This window comes from Tachyglossus aculeatus, chromosome 4, assembly GCF_015852505.1.
Source record: "Tachyglossus aculeatus isolate mTacAcu1 chromosome 4, mTacAcu1.pri, whole genome shotgun sequence".
NCBI classification, from domain to species: Eukaryota; Metazoa; Chordata; class Mammalia; order Monotremata; family Tachyglossidae; genus Tachyglossus; species Tachyglossus aculeatus.
In genome coordinates, this window is record NC_052069.1 from 100496956 (window position 1) to 100512801 (window position 15846).

Sequence of the window (15846 nt, forward strand, 5' to 3'; positions counted from 1 at the left end):
CTGAACCGGAAGTTCTCCAGTCACTCCTTTAAATAACATGCCTTCATTTCAAACCCTCAGCACTCTTCTCCATTTCCCGTTTCTCAGTTTGGTAACACTGCGTTGCAATCCTGGGGCTGGGGCCGGAGAGTACTATCCACCAGCTAGAAGGGGCTGAAATACAAATGATCCCAACTCCTCCCACCCTGATCCTGACCTTAGCAACCAATCAGTAAATCAATCGTATTTATTGCGTGCTTACTGTGGGCAGAGTACTGTACTAAGAACTTGGGGGAGTACAATATAAAAATATAAACGAGTTGATAGACACAATCCCTGCCCACAGTGAACTTACAGTCTACACGGGGAGACAGACATTAACATAAATAAATTACGTACATGTACTAAAGTGCTCTGGAGTGGAGTGGGGGGCATGATTAATAGGAACAAATCTAAGGGCAAGGGTGATGCAGAAGGGAGAAGGAGAAGAGGAAGTGAGGGCTTAGTCAAGACAGAACTCTTGGAGGAGATGTGCATTCAAGTAAGGCTTTGAAGGTGGGGGGAGAACAAATCACCTTCCCTCAGCATCTCCTCTGCCTGCCTCCCAGCAACAAAACTTCGCTTGAGGCCCAGAAAAATGAACGGACGTTCTGCCATTTCCCTTCATTTTTTCCATCTCTCCTTACAGAGAGGGCCACACTGAACTCTGGTTCCAGACCTCTTCCTGGAACTTACAACTCAGAAAGCTCACTCTCTTCTATGCTCTGAAAATGGGCCTCTTTCAGCCCCTTGGACAAGGACAGGGAAGGGGGTAGCTACTCTGCCGAGCAGACACAGAAGCTCTGGCAGCCCATGGCTATCTCTCCAGTGCTTCAAATTCATGCTGAGTGGTATATTAAGAATAAAATCAATATTGGGCACCTAGGAGATTTCCCCCAAGTCCTGTCTAATGGTGTCCCAGCAGCTGTACACAGCATTATCAATGAAAACGCTATTACCACCAATCTGACAATGTACTAAGCCATATAACTGTATAAATATTTCCATTAGAAAGCAATCTTTGCTTTAAGCCACTATACATCAGCAACACTACTGAAGCTGCAACTGAAACGGGTATGCAGTAAAGTCAGTGTAGCCCTAGGGACGGACGAAGCCGAAGACTGCACAGGGCGTTGGAGATCCGGATAGATTCCTGTGGCCGTCGGCCCCCGGGGAGTGGCTGTGGGACTTTGAGTCCCGGGAAGTCCCCCCAGACTTCCCCACCACCCAATCCAAGACCTCACTCTATTAAGGCACCTCCCAGATTCCCTGGAGCTCCCCAGAGGTGGGAGCCATAAGACAAACTGAATTTGAGTTTCAAGGGCTATGATATAACCTGCAGGATATCCAAATCGTCTGAATAATGAATTGCATTACGTAAGACGTGGAAAGTATTTTTTCCTGAAAATGTAAATCTGACTGCTCCTTGTCGTGAACCTGAACAAAAAACCATCAAAGCCATCAATTATTTCTTTAAGCTCTCTTATTTTTCATAGCCTCCAGGGTGCTTTTCCCCATTAATTTTTCTTCTCCCCAAGTTATCCTCCCAACAATCACCTCGGCATTTCTACACTCACAACCAACTGGAGCACTTTTGTACATAATTTAAATACTACTGAAGACCTTCTTCCTCCTAGCTGAAATTATTCTGTGTCTGTCTCTCCCATGTGACTTAAGCTCCTTGAAGGCAGGGATTACATCTTCTCCCTCTCATAATAACACTAATAATAATGATAATTATGGCATTCGTTAAGCGCTTTCTATGTGCCAGACACTGTACTAAGAACTGGGGTGGATACAAGCAAATCGGGTTGGACACAGTCTCTGTCCCATGTGGGGCTCACAGTCTCAATCTCCATCTTACAGATGAGGTAACTGAGGCAAAGAGAAGTGAAATGACTTGCCCAAGGTTACACAGCAGACAAGTGGCAGAGTCAGGATTAGAACCCATAATCTTCTCTCAGGCCCATACTCTATCCACCATGTCACACAGCTTCTTGTGTCCTCTCCCACATGCTCAGTATATTGTGCTATACCAACAGACACTCATATACTACTGATTGAGTACAACAATCTGAACAAAATTTCCAACCCGGAGATCCTCTTAAAAAAGGAGTAGACATTCACTATGCTTGAGAATTTTAGTCTTTTGCCTGGAGGCAGGGGGTTTCAACAGATGACCACTCTAGCTCTCAGCTCTAGGACTTATACTTTAATATTCACAGAGCAAAGATGATTAAAAGCCAGCCACACAATCAACCTATCAATTGTATTTATTGAACGCTTATTATGTGTTGACCATTCACTCTACTAAGATTATAACAGATGAGAAGCAATGTGGTCTAGTGAAAGAGCATGGGCCTGGGAGTCCAAAGGACCTAGGTTCTAATCCCGGCTTTGTCACTTGTCTGCTGTGTGGTCTTGGGCAAATCACTTGACTTCTCTGTGTCTCAGTTAACTTAACAATAAAAAGGGGATTAAGACTGTGAGTTCAATGTTGGACAGGGACCGTGTCCAATCCGATTTGCTTGTAACCACCCCAGTGTTTACTACAGTTCTTGTGACATAAGGGCTTCAGTGCTTAGAACAGTGCTTTGCACATAGTAAGCACTTAATAAATGCCATCATTATTTATTATAAATACCACCACAGATGTGGGATACATGGTCCTTGCTCACATGGATCTTGCAATCCAACATAGGAGCTGTGACCTAGTAGAAAGACCATGGGCCTGGGGGTCAAAGGACCTGGGTTCTAATCCCAGCTCTGCCACTTGACTGCTGTGTAACCGTGGAAAAGTCAATTAACTTCTGTGTGCCTCAGTTCCTCACCTCTAAAATGGGTATTCAGTAATTGCTGTCTCTCCTACTTAGACTGTGAGCCAAATATGGGTCAGGGACTGTGTTTGATCTGCATATACTGTATTTATACTTCAGCGCTTAAGGCAGTACTTGGCACATAGTAAGGGCTTAATGATTATCATTAATACTGTTGGGAGAGACAGACACATCTTAGCCTAGACTATAAGCTGCTGTGTGCACGGAATGTGTTTACTGACTCTGGTGTACTGTACTCTCCTAATTTACAGGGAGGAGAAAGTGCTCAAATAATAGACTATGTAAATCAAAATGTACAAAAGTCCAACAGGAGGATGTGAGTGCAAGATTATAATTGGTAGGATGTTGGAAGGGGAGAAGAAAAATTACTTCAGGAAAGCTTCCAGGAGGAAGTAGGATTTCAGAAGGGTTTTGAAGATGGGCAGAACTGAGATCTGGTGGATTTGTAGGGAGAGGGAGATCCAGGAAAGAGAAGGAGTGGGACCCAGGGATTAGAGGTGACAGAGTCAGGAAACGATCGAGGGACAGTGTGGTTGAGCTTAACAGGAAAGGAGACAGAGCTGTGGTATAGCTGAAGCGAATGGATGGGTAAGGAGGAAGAGAGTGATGTAGTATCAAAGTCAATGGTATGAAGTTTCTGACCTGTTTTGCAATCTTGAGAGATGGGAAAATTTTTAAATCCAGAATTTCAGACAGGCTGCAGGCCAAGCTTATGAAGCAGTACTCTAGACATTCATTTCAGGCCTGAGCCTGCTATTTGGTTGGTGTACTCAAGTTCATACATACGAACCATTAAAACAAAAATACTGACAGTGATTTCCGTGTCTCCTTTGGAAAGCCAGGCTTAATGGAATTCACTCCACTCCTGGATGAATGGCTACCAACACTATTAATTAATGAAACACCAAGGTCACTGCGGACTCCAGCCGCACAGCTAGAATCACGGATAAATTGTATTGAGGTAATGAAAATTAACCACATTAAAAACACAGAAATTTCAAGTTGGAATGTAAATTCCTTCCATTTACTTGGCAAATATGGAAGCCACTTAAGAACTTACATTTTCTTTGGAAAATGATCTTGTGAAACACAGGTAGCGGGTGACCTTGGATTTAAATAAGCCATCTTTCCAGAGGTCGGCATCCACGCCATCTGCCGTCTGTGCAACCTGTACCAAGGAAACGGAGAGAAAGCAGGACTCCCGTAAGCCAAAAGTTAATACATGTGCAGAGCAGCCTCTTTCATACCCATTCCAATTAACACTGGCCCGAACTCTCCTGGCATCTCATTAGTTCATTTCACCAGGTACAGTGAAGAGAACTTCCAAAAGGAAAAAGAAAGAGTGAAAAATACAACTTCTAAAAATACTGTCCCCGGGGAAGCAATTGATTAAAGACACCCTGACAAAAACAGTTCTAATGAGAAAAGAGCAACTTTGCTTGTAATGGACCACGAAGAGATCGGACAAGTCAGCACATTAAGGTGCTCATTACTGCTCACTCAGTAGACGACCTGGTGGGTGGAAAGCTCTAAGGGGTATGAAATGCCACCTAAGAGACACAAAGCCGGTATTCTGCCCTGGCACTCAGATATCCGGGACCTGTTTGCCTGCATGCTCACAGGAGCAAGGGTAAGGGACAGGGCAGCCTAGGGTTAGTCCCCTGGAAGGAATTTTTCCCCCAAGCGAGGGTGCTTCCATGAAAACAAAGAAACAGTCAAGTTTATTAGTGGTAGAACCAAGCCTGGGAAATAGATCCAAGAAAACTTTTCATTTCTTTTCCAAAGACAGCTTCCCTTAAGGGATCAGAGCAGAGTATGTTTGGAGAACCTTACATTCCACCACACAACCCTCTAAATCATCAAGGTGCTAAACTGGGGTCTGAACACAGACCCCCAAAATGCCATCTGGAATTTTCCACATGCTCCCTACATGCTACATTTTTTTATGGCATTTATTAAGCGCTTACTATGTGCAAAGCACTGTTCTATGCGCTGGGGAGGTAACAAGGTGATCAGGTTGTCCCACGGCGGGCTCACAGTCTTCATCCCCATTTTACAGATGAGGTAACTGAGGCCCAGAGAAGTTAAGTGACTTGCCCAAAGTCACACAGCTGACAATTGACGGAGCCGGCATTTGAACCCATAACCTCTGACTCCAAAGCCCAGGCTCTTTCCACTGAGCCACGCATGGACATACATGAGTGGTCCAGTCTCACAAGCCTCTCCCCTTGAGCCCACACCAGAGATTCTGGACTATGGGCTCGACATCTGAGACTGGTAAGTGGGAAGTTTTCTTCTGCCAACTTCTTTTAGAAAGTCACCTTTGAGATCCTGTCTCTAATCAGTCAATCTACCTCGTGGCCCGAGGAATAGTTGAAAGCTTCCCTGTGCCTTGTAATTGGGGAACCTGTCTTGACTGGGCAACCATTGCTCTGCAAGGTGACTAGACTGGCATGAGTGCCCAACCAATTCCTCCACTCTGCATTGGCACTGGGTCGCCAGATCTCCTGGGCAGGGATCATGCCACATCAATTCTCTTGGGGGCAGCTGGCAGGTTATGCACCCTCAGTAAATATTACACAACAATGGGTAGAATACATAACTGCTTCTCAGAAAAGGAGAAAGTGCACAATTCAAAAGTAGACTTGGCCCATTCCCAATTATTCACAAGTGGATTATCTAGTTTAAGATTTTTTTTAAGCTTTATGAACTGAGAGCCTGATTTCCTTCCCACCATTTCTACCCTATGGCTCTTGCGCAGTCAGTTGCAGTGGCTCATTCTGCCTCAGCCTCTCCCACAGCCCAGCCAAGACCAGAACTTGAGCCTTTCCCAGGCTGCAGGCCAGGGGCCTGGTTTGAGTTCAAGTTTCAGAAAGGTCGGGTCTGGACTCAACCCAAAACCCGGCCTGGCCCATACTCATTTCCTGGAGTGGGAGGAGAACAGGGATAGGGGTCGTAAGTGGGTGCGGAAGGAGAAGGGGTGGGGTGAAGGTCCACATACGTGATTTATCACATCCCACACTGGTGGCCCCTCTTGTAGTCCCGGGAGATGAATATGGCTTCTGGACATGCACAGAGGCACCATAACCTTTGTGTTTGCTAGGGACCATGTCTCCCTGGGGAGGTATGAAACCAGGAGTGAGCTGAGGTTGGCATGGCTCTGGTCCAAGTAGATTCCCCAGTTGGGTACTATCTGTTATTGTGAATCCCCCACTTCCACTATTATCTCATGTAATCTAGAGGGACTATAAAAGGAAAATAGTTTCCCAAAGAATTTTTAAATAACATATTTGGAAAAGAAACCTTAGAATTTCAAATGAATGAAGAGAGAAGAACTCAAAGAAAATCCATCCAGTGAATCTTAAAATCTGCACTCTCTCACAACACCCTTCACTAGAGACAAAATCCACGGGGACCTAAGGAATTCCCTTTTGTCAGAAACACCCAAGTAAGATATCAGGGTTTGGAGGGAAAAAAAAGGTCTGTCAAAGAGAGGAGGGAGTAAATAAAATCATTTTGCCATCTTCTCCTCCCCTTCAGAGAAGCAGAGGTCAGACCTAACCCTCACCCATAACAAAATTAAATAACCCGCTCCACTTGAATGCCTAAAGCTTTCAGGCAAATGAGCAAAGCAGGGAAGAAAAGAAGGAAAAACAGTGCCACAATCTCTCACACGATAGGGCAGTCTCAGCCTCCCTGTCCCATACAGAACATCCAGTTTTCTTCTCCAGACTAGCGGGAGCTGGAGGCAAGCTAACATGGGGCATGGGAGGCCCTCAGGGACATGGTAACGCTCAGGATCAGAAGGATTCCCACCCCTTTGGCTCTCAGGCAGCATTAGATTATCAATCATCACCCAAATGCAGGGACTTGAGGAAAAGCAGACACAGACTCACAGCTGAACGATCTGGCAGGTCACACACACCCCCTTTGCCCAGCAGGAACTTTAAAACAGGAAAAATGACCATCTAAACCCAATCTCAACCTCAAGACCACTGAAGTGAAAATTTGTAATTGTCTGATGGCACAGTCCAGGCCCCACTCTAACACCCCTGATCCCCCCACCACACTTTTATCAATTGACACCTCAGCCTTCAGAAAAGGGTGAAAATGAGGGGAGAAATGAGCAAAGTAAGGTCCTGAGGGAGTGGAGACTACCTTGAATCAAAGCAATGACCACTCACACCAGGAAATGATGAAATCTGGGTCACAAGAAGCAGTGTGGCTCAGAGGAAAGAGCACAGTCCTGGGAATTAGAGTACCTGTCTTCTAATCCTAGCTCCGACACTTGTCTACTGTGTGACCTTGGGTAAGCCACTTAACTTCTCTGGCCCTAAATTTCATCACCTGCAAAATGGGGGTTCGATACCTGTTCCCCCTCCTAGTTAGACTGTGAGCTGCATGTGGGACTTGATTAACGTGTATTTACCTTCGTGCTTAGTACAGTGTTTGAGTACTTAATAACATTGTTATTAAATCTATACATATTCCAATACCAGCCACTAAAGTCAGTGGGCCTAAATTAACCTTTGGGTAAAAAGCCCCTGGAATATTCATATGTTGCTAGGAGGTGTTAGGGATGCTTCACCTTGCCTAGCAAGTGCAAAGGTATACCACTCTCTTGCCACAACTATAATAATGAAATCTACGGGTAATCTACCTTTCTGTAGTCACACAAGTGTTCGATTCATACATTCTTTTAAACCCTAATTAGGACACCTGCTTCTCAGTGACAAACCTGCCAGAAGCAGCATGGCCTAGTGGAAAGAGCATGGGCCTGGGAGTCAGAGGACCTGGGTTCTAATCCTGGCTCTGCCAACTAATTATTGTGTGAACTTGGGCAAGTCAACTTCTTCGTGCCTGTTTTCTCAGTTGTAAAGTGGGGATTACATACCTGTTCTCCCTCTTCCCTCCTAATTTAGACTGTGAGCCCCATGTAGGACAGGGATTGTGTCCAACCTGATTAACTTGACTCTAACCCCAGCACTTAGAACAAAGTAAGTAATTAACAAATATTACTTCAACGATGATGATGATGATGATGATGTTTTTACTATTACTATTATTATTATTAAGGGGACCAGGAGAAAGTGAACATGGATCCCCTTTCCCATTGGATCTAAACACATACTTTTATGCATCTTGCTATCTGAACGTGACAGTTGCATTTAAATTTCCTACCTGCCAGAGCTAGGGCAGATACCAACCATCGGTAATCATCACTAGCACCCTAATCTCACCTGCTAGCTGTCCCCGAGTTCTTCTCAGCACCTCTGAGTGGAGGCCACTTTGGAAAGGCATTGTGATGTAGTATCCTGACTCAGAAGGTTGAGAAAAGCCTTCTGCCGGTCATCAATGAATGCAGTCAAGTGGCTTTCCAAAACCAACACAAGAATGTCAAAGGGACAAAAATCACGATGGGATTGAGGCAGAGGGAGGAGATGAGGAGGGGAGTATGTGGTGGGCAGAGGTGCAAGTGGGCAAAGGAGGAGAGGGGAAGAAGGAGGAAAGGGAATCTGTTTAAGCCAAGATGGTTTCTGAGACACTCCCTCTCCTGGGATTGATGTCTGTGGTAGAGACTGAACCGATCTCAGGAGACCAATGTGAGGTGGGAGGCCTGGTCTGTAGCATGACCTGAAAACAAGCCAAGAATGACCCATAGGTGTTAGCTCAAGAATACAAGGTTCTGGAAGGAAACAGACCCATTAGAAGTGTTAGAGACTACCTGCCATGAATTCTCGTGGGTGGGGGAGAGATCTGGAGAGGGTAGTGTGAAGGGAGGGGTGGGATGAGGTGGTTACCTCTGGAGACCTTATTCCTCAACGCTATCTTTTCCCTGGAATGCAAAGGTGTAAGATACAGTTCATGCTGTATCCGCCTAGCAGCAGACTCTGAGCCCAAGCTGATTTATTAACAGAATCTAGCATACCAACCCTGCCACCTGCAGGTCATTTCTACTGCACTAGTGCTGGTCAGAATTAAGAATCAGGTGCACCTGTTTCATAAATCAATTATATACATATATATATATATTAATACATATTTATAGCCAAGCTAAGGCAATACCACCTGTCACCACAAGATTCTGAAGATGATATTCTAGGCAGAGTTGTCCCTGAAGCCCAAGTCACCATTCAGCATTCCCAGAGAGCTTTGCTGCTCTCCTCCAGTGGGAGCTTTAAGCCCTTGGCTATGGGCATCCTGGACGGCTCAGGCCAAACTCACTCTCACCACAATTCCCCTGGTTGTAGGGAGGGTCTCAAATTCCACTACTCTCCCCAGTCCCATCACACAACCCTCTAAACTGTGCATTTTGTCTCCAAACCCCAGAAATTCTGCCTGGAATTTCCCAGGCCTCACCAGACTCACCCTCCTGTTCTCAGGGGCGCTGAAGGGGGAAACATCTACCTCTGTTCCAGGGACGAATTTCAGGCCTGGGTTCCAGCTCTGCCTTTGCTGCTGTCTAAAGGGCAAGGCCCAGATCTCTTCATTCATCCCCAACCACTCCTCCTGGGCTCTCTGGACCTGCATTTCTTAAACATGGGGCACTTGGAACTGCTTCAGTTCACTAAGTCACCAATAAAACCCAAATTCCTCCACCCTGTTCAGTGACCAGATTGGGAAGCAGGGGGTGGGAGGAAGGAATCCTGAGGGCGCCTTAGAGCTGGCTGGGAACCAAAACATTGGTTCCACTTCTGCCCCCGACCAGCAAACTGTGGTTCTTTAGGAGAGGCTCCTCTCCAGCCCAGCCAACTCAGGCAGCCTGGTGGGTGATCCAGGGCCAAGGAGGGTAATTGGGCTAGGAGAATGTTGCAGCAGCTCTGGAAACCCTGTGGAGACACTTGCTGTTCCTGAGGCCCAAACAGCCGTCCTCTGCTGTGGCTGCCCAATCCACTGTGGCCACGGCTCAGCTGGTCCTTCTTTGACTGGGCACCGTAGGCATTGCCAGTTGGCTGGTGGAAGCGAAAACAGACAACAGCAGCGGCAGTCTGGCAGCAGCGGACGGTGAGTGTCCTCTCCTTTCCCCGCTTTTCCTTCTCTGTTCCTCTTTCCTATTTCTCTAAGTAAAGGAAACCACAAGGACATCCCTATCTCATGTGCCCCAGGACACTCAAAGCCTTAATCCAGTCCTGTTTCTTCCCTCAACCATCCTGTTTCCACTAACGAATAATAGGAAGGCAGGACACATCTCAGTCAAATGAATTAATATCAATAATAATACTAATAACAATAATTGTGGCATTTGCTAAGTGTCTTCTATGTGCCATGCACTGTATTAAACGCTGAGGTGACTACAAGGGAAGTAGATAGGATGCAGTCCCTGTCCCACATGGGGCTCATAGTCTCAGGAGGAAGGAGAACAGTACTGAATCCCCATTTTACAGGTGAGAAAACTGAGGCACAAAGAAGTTAAGTGACTTGTCCAAGGTCACAGAGCAGACGTTAATAATAACAGAAAAAACAATAATAATAGTGGTATTTGTTAAGCACTTATTATGTGCTGAGCACTGTACTAGGCACACAATCCTGGTCCCATGTAGGTTTCACAGTCTAAGTGAAAGGAGAAGAGGTGTTTAGTCCCCACTTTACTGACAAGGATTAGAACCCAGCTCCAGCATGGCCTAATAGAAAGCGCATAGGCCTAGAAGTCCTGGGTTCATGACCCGGCTCCCCAACTTGTCTGCTGTGTGATGTCGGGCAAGTCACTTAACTTCTCTGTGCCTTAGTTACCTCAACTGTAAAATGGGGATCGAGACATAGTCCCACGTGGGACATGGACTGTGTCCAACTTGATTACCTTGTATCTACTCCAGCGCTTAGAACAGTGCCTGGCACATAAGGCTTAACAAATGCCATTAAAAAAAATAGCAAAAAAGGTCCCCTTATTCACAATCCTGTGCTCTTTGCTCTTTCCTCTAAGTCTCGCTGCTTTCCAAGAAGAAAAATAAGACTGTTTAAAAGCAACCAGAGATTGCATGTCTCACCATCTTAGGACAGTAACATGTCACCCAGAATTCTGATAACCCTAGGTGGAGGAAAGGCTAAAAAGGGGAGTAGAGAGGATGGAGATGGCCATAAAGAGAAGAGGAAAGGGAAAGGGGGGCAGAAAAGGGGAGGAGAAAGGGAAGAAAAGGGAGGAAGCAGCATGACCTACTGAGAAGAAGCATGGGCTGATGGACAGACCATGGACCTGGGACTCAAAAGGACCTGGGTTCTAGCCCTGGCTCCCCAACCTGCCTGCTCTGAGACCATGGGCAAGTCGGTACCCCAGTTACCTCATCTGCTCATTCATTCATTCAATCATATTTATTGAGCGCTTACTGTGTGCAAAGCACTGTACTAAGCGCTTGGGAAGTACAAGTCGGCAACATATAGAGATGATCCCTACCCAACAACGGGCTCTGTAAAATGGGAATTAAGACTGTGAGTCTCATGTGGGTCATGGACTGTGTCCAACCTGATTACCTTGTATCTACTCCAGTGCTTAGAACAGTTCCTGGCATGTAGAAAGCGCTTAACAAATACCACTTAGAAAAAAGAGGAAAAAGGGGAGAAGGAATATAGGGAAAAGGGAGAATACACTGGGAAGACAACAAAGCAGGGAAAGGGGAGATATTTTATTTTAGTACTCCAGTACTCACATTCACATTCTAGTATTATCTCTCCTCTCTGTTCTGACTTCTTCCTGTTCTATTTTCTCTCTTTTTCCCTATCTTCCCTCAGGATGCACCAGTTTTGCTGTCACTTCTCCAAATGGTATGGTGGAGGATGGTGGATTAGACTGTGCTGTACTGTCACAGGGCTGCCCTGGCCATAGCCACCCCCAGCTGAAAGTGGTGGTGGAATTGGTGATGTTAGCTCCAGTGGCCCTGCCCAGTGGAAAGGCCCAGTGCAGGATGACTTAAAGCCTGGGCCACGGCCAACGTCATCACCCCTTGGGCAGAAGTGACAATGGTGGCCCTGGCATTTGTTGTGGCTCCTGCTAAGGTGCTTTGGCATCCCCAGATCCAAGTTTACTAATCCATTCAAGAGTTGCTATTGGGTGACTACTGTATATATAGAAACAGGATGGCACAGTGGATAAACCACAGGTCTGAGAGTCAGAAGGTCATGGGTTCTAATCCTGACTCCTCCATTTGTCTGCTGTGTGACCTTGGGCAAGTCACTAAACTTATCTGTGCCTCAGTTACCTCATCTGTAAAATGGGGATTGAGACTGTGAGCCCTACATGGGACAGGGACTTTGTCCAACCTTACTTGGTTGTGTCCAACCCAGCGCTTAATACATTGCCTGGCATGTAGTAAGCACTTAACAAGTACCATAATAATAATAATAATAATAATTATATGTATATATAAAGAGAGAGAGAGAAGCATTGTCAGTAGTCCTTCACACCAGAAGTACTGAAACAGACTTGGGAGAGTGTAACAGAAGTGAAAAACATGACTCCTACTCTTGCACAGCTTACGATCTAACAGAGGAAATGGACAGACAAATAATATACATACAGTGGGGGAAGGAAAAACACGATACAACTGGTAACATCAAGGGTATGGAAAAACACGAAAAGCTGAATAATTAAGTGGACTACACACATTTAAACATACATATACTAAGGGCTAAGGGTGGCTGTTAGAATGACATGACCAGGGGATGTTGGAAATGAGTTAGGGAATGTCTGCCGGAGGAGGTGGGTTTTCAGGAGGGCTCAGAAGATGGGGGAGGGACAGGCCTGGTGGACTGGTGAAGGAGAAAGGAGGGATAAGGAGCTGAGCAAGCGTAGGTGGTAAGGAAAAAAGGGTGCTGGCTGGCATGCAGAGGGTGAAGAGAGTGGATACAGAAAAGGAGAGAGCTGGTGGAATGATCGGGGGTTTCTGCTCAATGTGGAGAGAAATAGGTAGCCACTGGAGATTCTGAAGGAGCACAGCTATGTGCTTTGAATGACATTTCCCAAAACTGGGAAATACAATGGAGGAAAAACTGGCAGAATTTTGATACAGACTAAATGTGAAAAGTGAAAGACCTAGAGGTATGAAGGATGACACCAAGGTTGCGAATCTCCAGTCACAGATGTCGGTGGTACTGTTAACTGTAATGGGAAAGTTAGGAGGAGGAGAAGGAAGTGGCTTAGAAGGGCCAATGAGGAATTCAGATTTTTGCAATACTGTGTTTAAGAAGTTGGTGGGGCATCCCTGTGAATGTCCCAATATATGAGTTGGGGGGGAGGGAGATTCTGGCGTGGCTGGAAACACATCATTCTGGTTGGCTGTTCCAGAAACACCCATCATACATGATCCCAGATGGGCTACAATAGTTGTGATGGCAGTAGCAGTGATAGCTGTTACTGTCTCCAAAGAGGATGGGGAGGAAAAGGAGGCTGGGCAGCTGTCTCCCCTTCTTCCACCCCCTCCTCTTCTTCTTCCTCCTATTGTCATGACAACCTTATCCCTACTGCAGCTGTGAGCCACTGGAATTCCCATGGCCAAGGATGGATTTCAGGTGTTGGGATAAATACCCTAAATTCATGACCATTCTGCCTGCTCTGGGATGTATGGACACATTACACACAGTGCACCTTTCAATATCTGAGCAAGAGATGCTCTTGTCCCAATTTCATCTGACCCCCAAAAAAGTAGAATTTGGGCCTAGAAAGCACACAGGGCAAGCAGCACTGCAACATTAAGCAGCAGAGGAGAAAGGGACAGTTGTGCAAATCATTTCATTCTTAACTGATTTGGGTTGTTTTCCTTAATGGCAGCAGAGGCAGGGCTGGAGGGTTCGATGTGGGCCCGGGAATGTGACTGGCTATTGTTGTACTGTACTTTCCCAAATGCTTAGTACAGTGCTCTGCACACAGTAAGTGCTCCATAAATACGATTGAATTGAATAGGACTAGAAACACTTAGGAAAATAGGTTTCCAGAAGAAGCAGCATGCCTGGTAGATAGACCCTGGATCTGGGAGGAAGAAGGACCTGGGTTCTAATCCCAGCTTTTCCACTAGTTTGCTATATGAACTTGGGCAAGTCAATTCACTTCTCAGTGCCTCAGGTACCTCATCTGTAAAATAGGGATTAAGATTGTGAGACCCATGAGGGACATGAACTATATCCAAACTGTGCCTCCCCCATCTCTTGCCTCTAATGAACTACCTACTTTATTGAGAAAATTGAAACTATCAGGCATGATTTCCCTAAAATCTCTCCTGCTCCTCTCCAGTCCCTCCCTCCCCCTTCTTCAACTCTCCCATCTTTCCCAGCAGTACCTCAAGAGGAGATCTGCCTTCTCTCAAAATTCACCCCTTCCTTTCAGACCTTATCAAAGCACTTGCTCCCTCTATTCTTCACTCCCTGACCACCATCATCAACTGTTTGCTCTCCCATGACTTCTTCCTCATTGCTTTCAAACATGCTGATGGCTTCTCTATTGTAAAAAAAAAACCAAACCATCCTTGACCCCATAGCTTCCTCCACTTATCACCCCATCTCCCTCCTACCTTCCTCTCCAAACCCCTTGAGCGAGCAGTCGTCACCCACTATCTCAAATTCCTCTCCTCAACCCCTCCAATCTGGCTTCCATCCCCTTCATTCCACAAAAACCATCACCTCAAAGTCACAAATAACCTCCTTCTTGCCAAATCCAATGGCCTCTACTCTATCCTAATCCTCCTCAACCTCTCAGCTCCTTTCAACACTGTCAACCACCCCCTTCTGGAAACAGTATCCAACCTCAGCTTCACTGACCCTGTCTTTTTCTAGTTTTCCTATGCCTCTGGCCACTTATTCTCAATCTCTTTCACAGGCTCCTCCTTTGCCTCCCACCTCCTCACTGTAGGAGTCCCTCGAGGATCAGTTCTGGGTCCCCTTCTATTCTCCATCTACACCCACTCCCTTGAAGAACTCATTTACTCCCATTGCTTCAACTACCATCTCTGTGTGGATGATTCCCCAATCTACATCTCCAGCCCTGATCTCTCTCATGTCTGCAGTCTAAATTTCTTCCTGCCTTCCAGACATCTCCACTTGGATGTCCCACAAACACCTCAAAGTTAACAGGTATAAAACAGAACTCCTTATTTGCCCATGCAAACCCTGTCTTCCCCATGATTTTCCCATTCTATCTTTCCTGTCTCAAAAGCCCGTCACCTTGGCATTACCCTTGACTCATCTCTCTCATTCAACCCACATATTCAATCACTAAATCCTGTTGGCTCAACTTTCACAACTTCTCTAATCCGCCCTTTCCTTTCTATCCAAACTATCACGTTAATCTAACTACTTATCTTATCCCGCCTTGAATACTGTATCAGCCTTCTTGCTAACCTTATTAACCTTCCTGCCACCTGTCTCTCCCCATACCAGTCCATACTTCACTCTCATGTCTGGATCATTTTTCTACAAAAACATTCAGGCAATGTTTTGCCACTTCCCAAGAATCTCCAGTGGTTGCCCAGCCACCTCCATAACAAACAGAATCTCCTTACCATTGGCTTTAAAGCATTCAATCACCTTGGCCCTTCCTACCTCATCTCACTGCTCTCCTACTACAACCCAGCCTGCACACTTTGGTCCTCTAATGCCAACCTATTCACTGTACCTCTACCGCATCCATCTCACCGCCAACCTTTCACCCACGTCCTGCCTCTGGTCTGGAATGCTCTCCCTTTTCAAATCCGGCAGACTATTACTCTCCCCACCTTCAAAGCCTTATTGAAGGCACATCTCCTTCAAGAGGCCTTCTCTAAGACCTCATTTATCCTTCTCCCACTCCCTTCTGCATCACCCTGATTTGCTCCTTTTATTCACTGCTCCCTCAGCCCCACAGCACTTATGTACATATCAGGAATTTATTTAGTTATATTAATGTCTGTCTCCCCTTCTAGGCTGTAAGCTCATTGTGGGTACGGAATGTGTCTACCAACTCTATTATTACATTGTACTCTCCGAAGTACTTAGTACAGTGCTCAGCACTCAGTAAGCACTCAATAAATAT

At 45.9% G+C, this 15846-nt stretch overlaps 1 protein-coding gene across 2 annotated transcripts in view; it reads right to left on the reverse strand.

The window, feature by feature from the left end:
- MVB12B (multivesicular body subunit 12B) overlaps positions 1 to 15846 on the reverse strand; it is a 155395-nt gene that overhangs the window by 103466 nt on the left and 36083 nt on the right. For both annotated transcript variants that reach the window (XM_038745172.1, XM_038745173.1), the window contains one exon: positions 3916 to 4023. In XM_038745172.1, coding sequence (XP_038601100.1) covers positions 3916 to 4023 — 108 coding nt within the window. The remainder of the gene's footprint in view (positions 1 to 3915; positions 4024 to 15846) is intronic.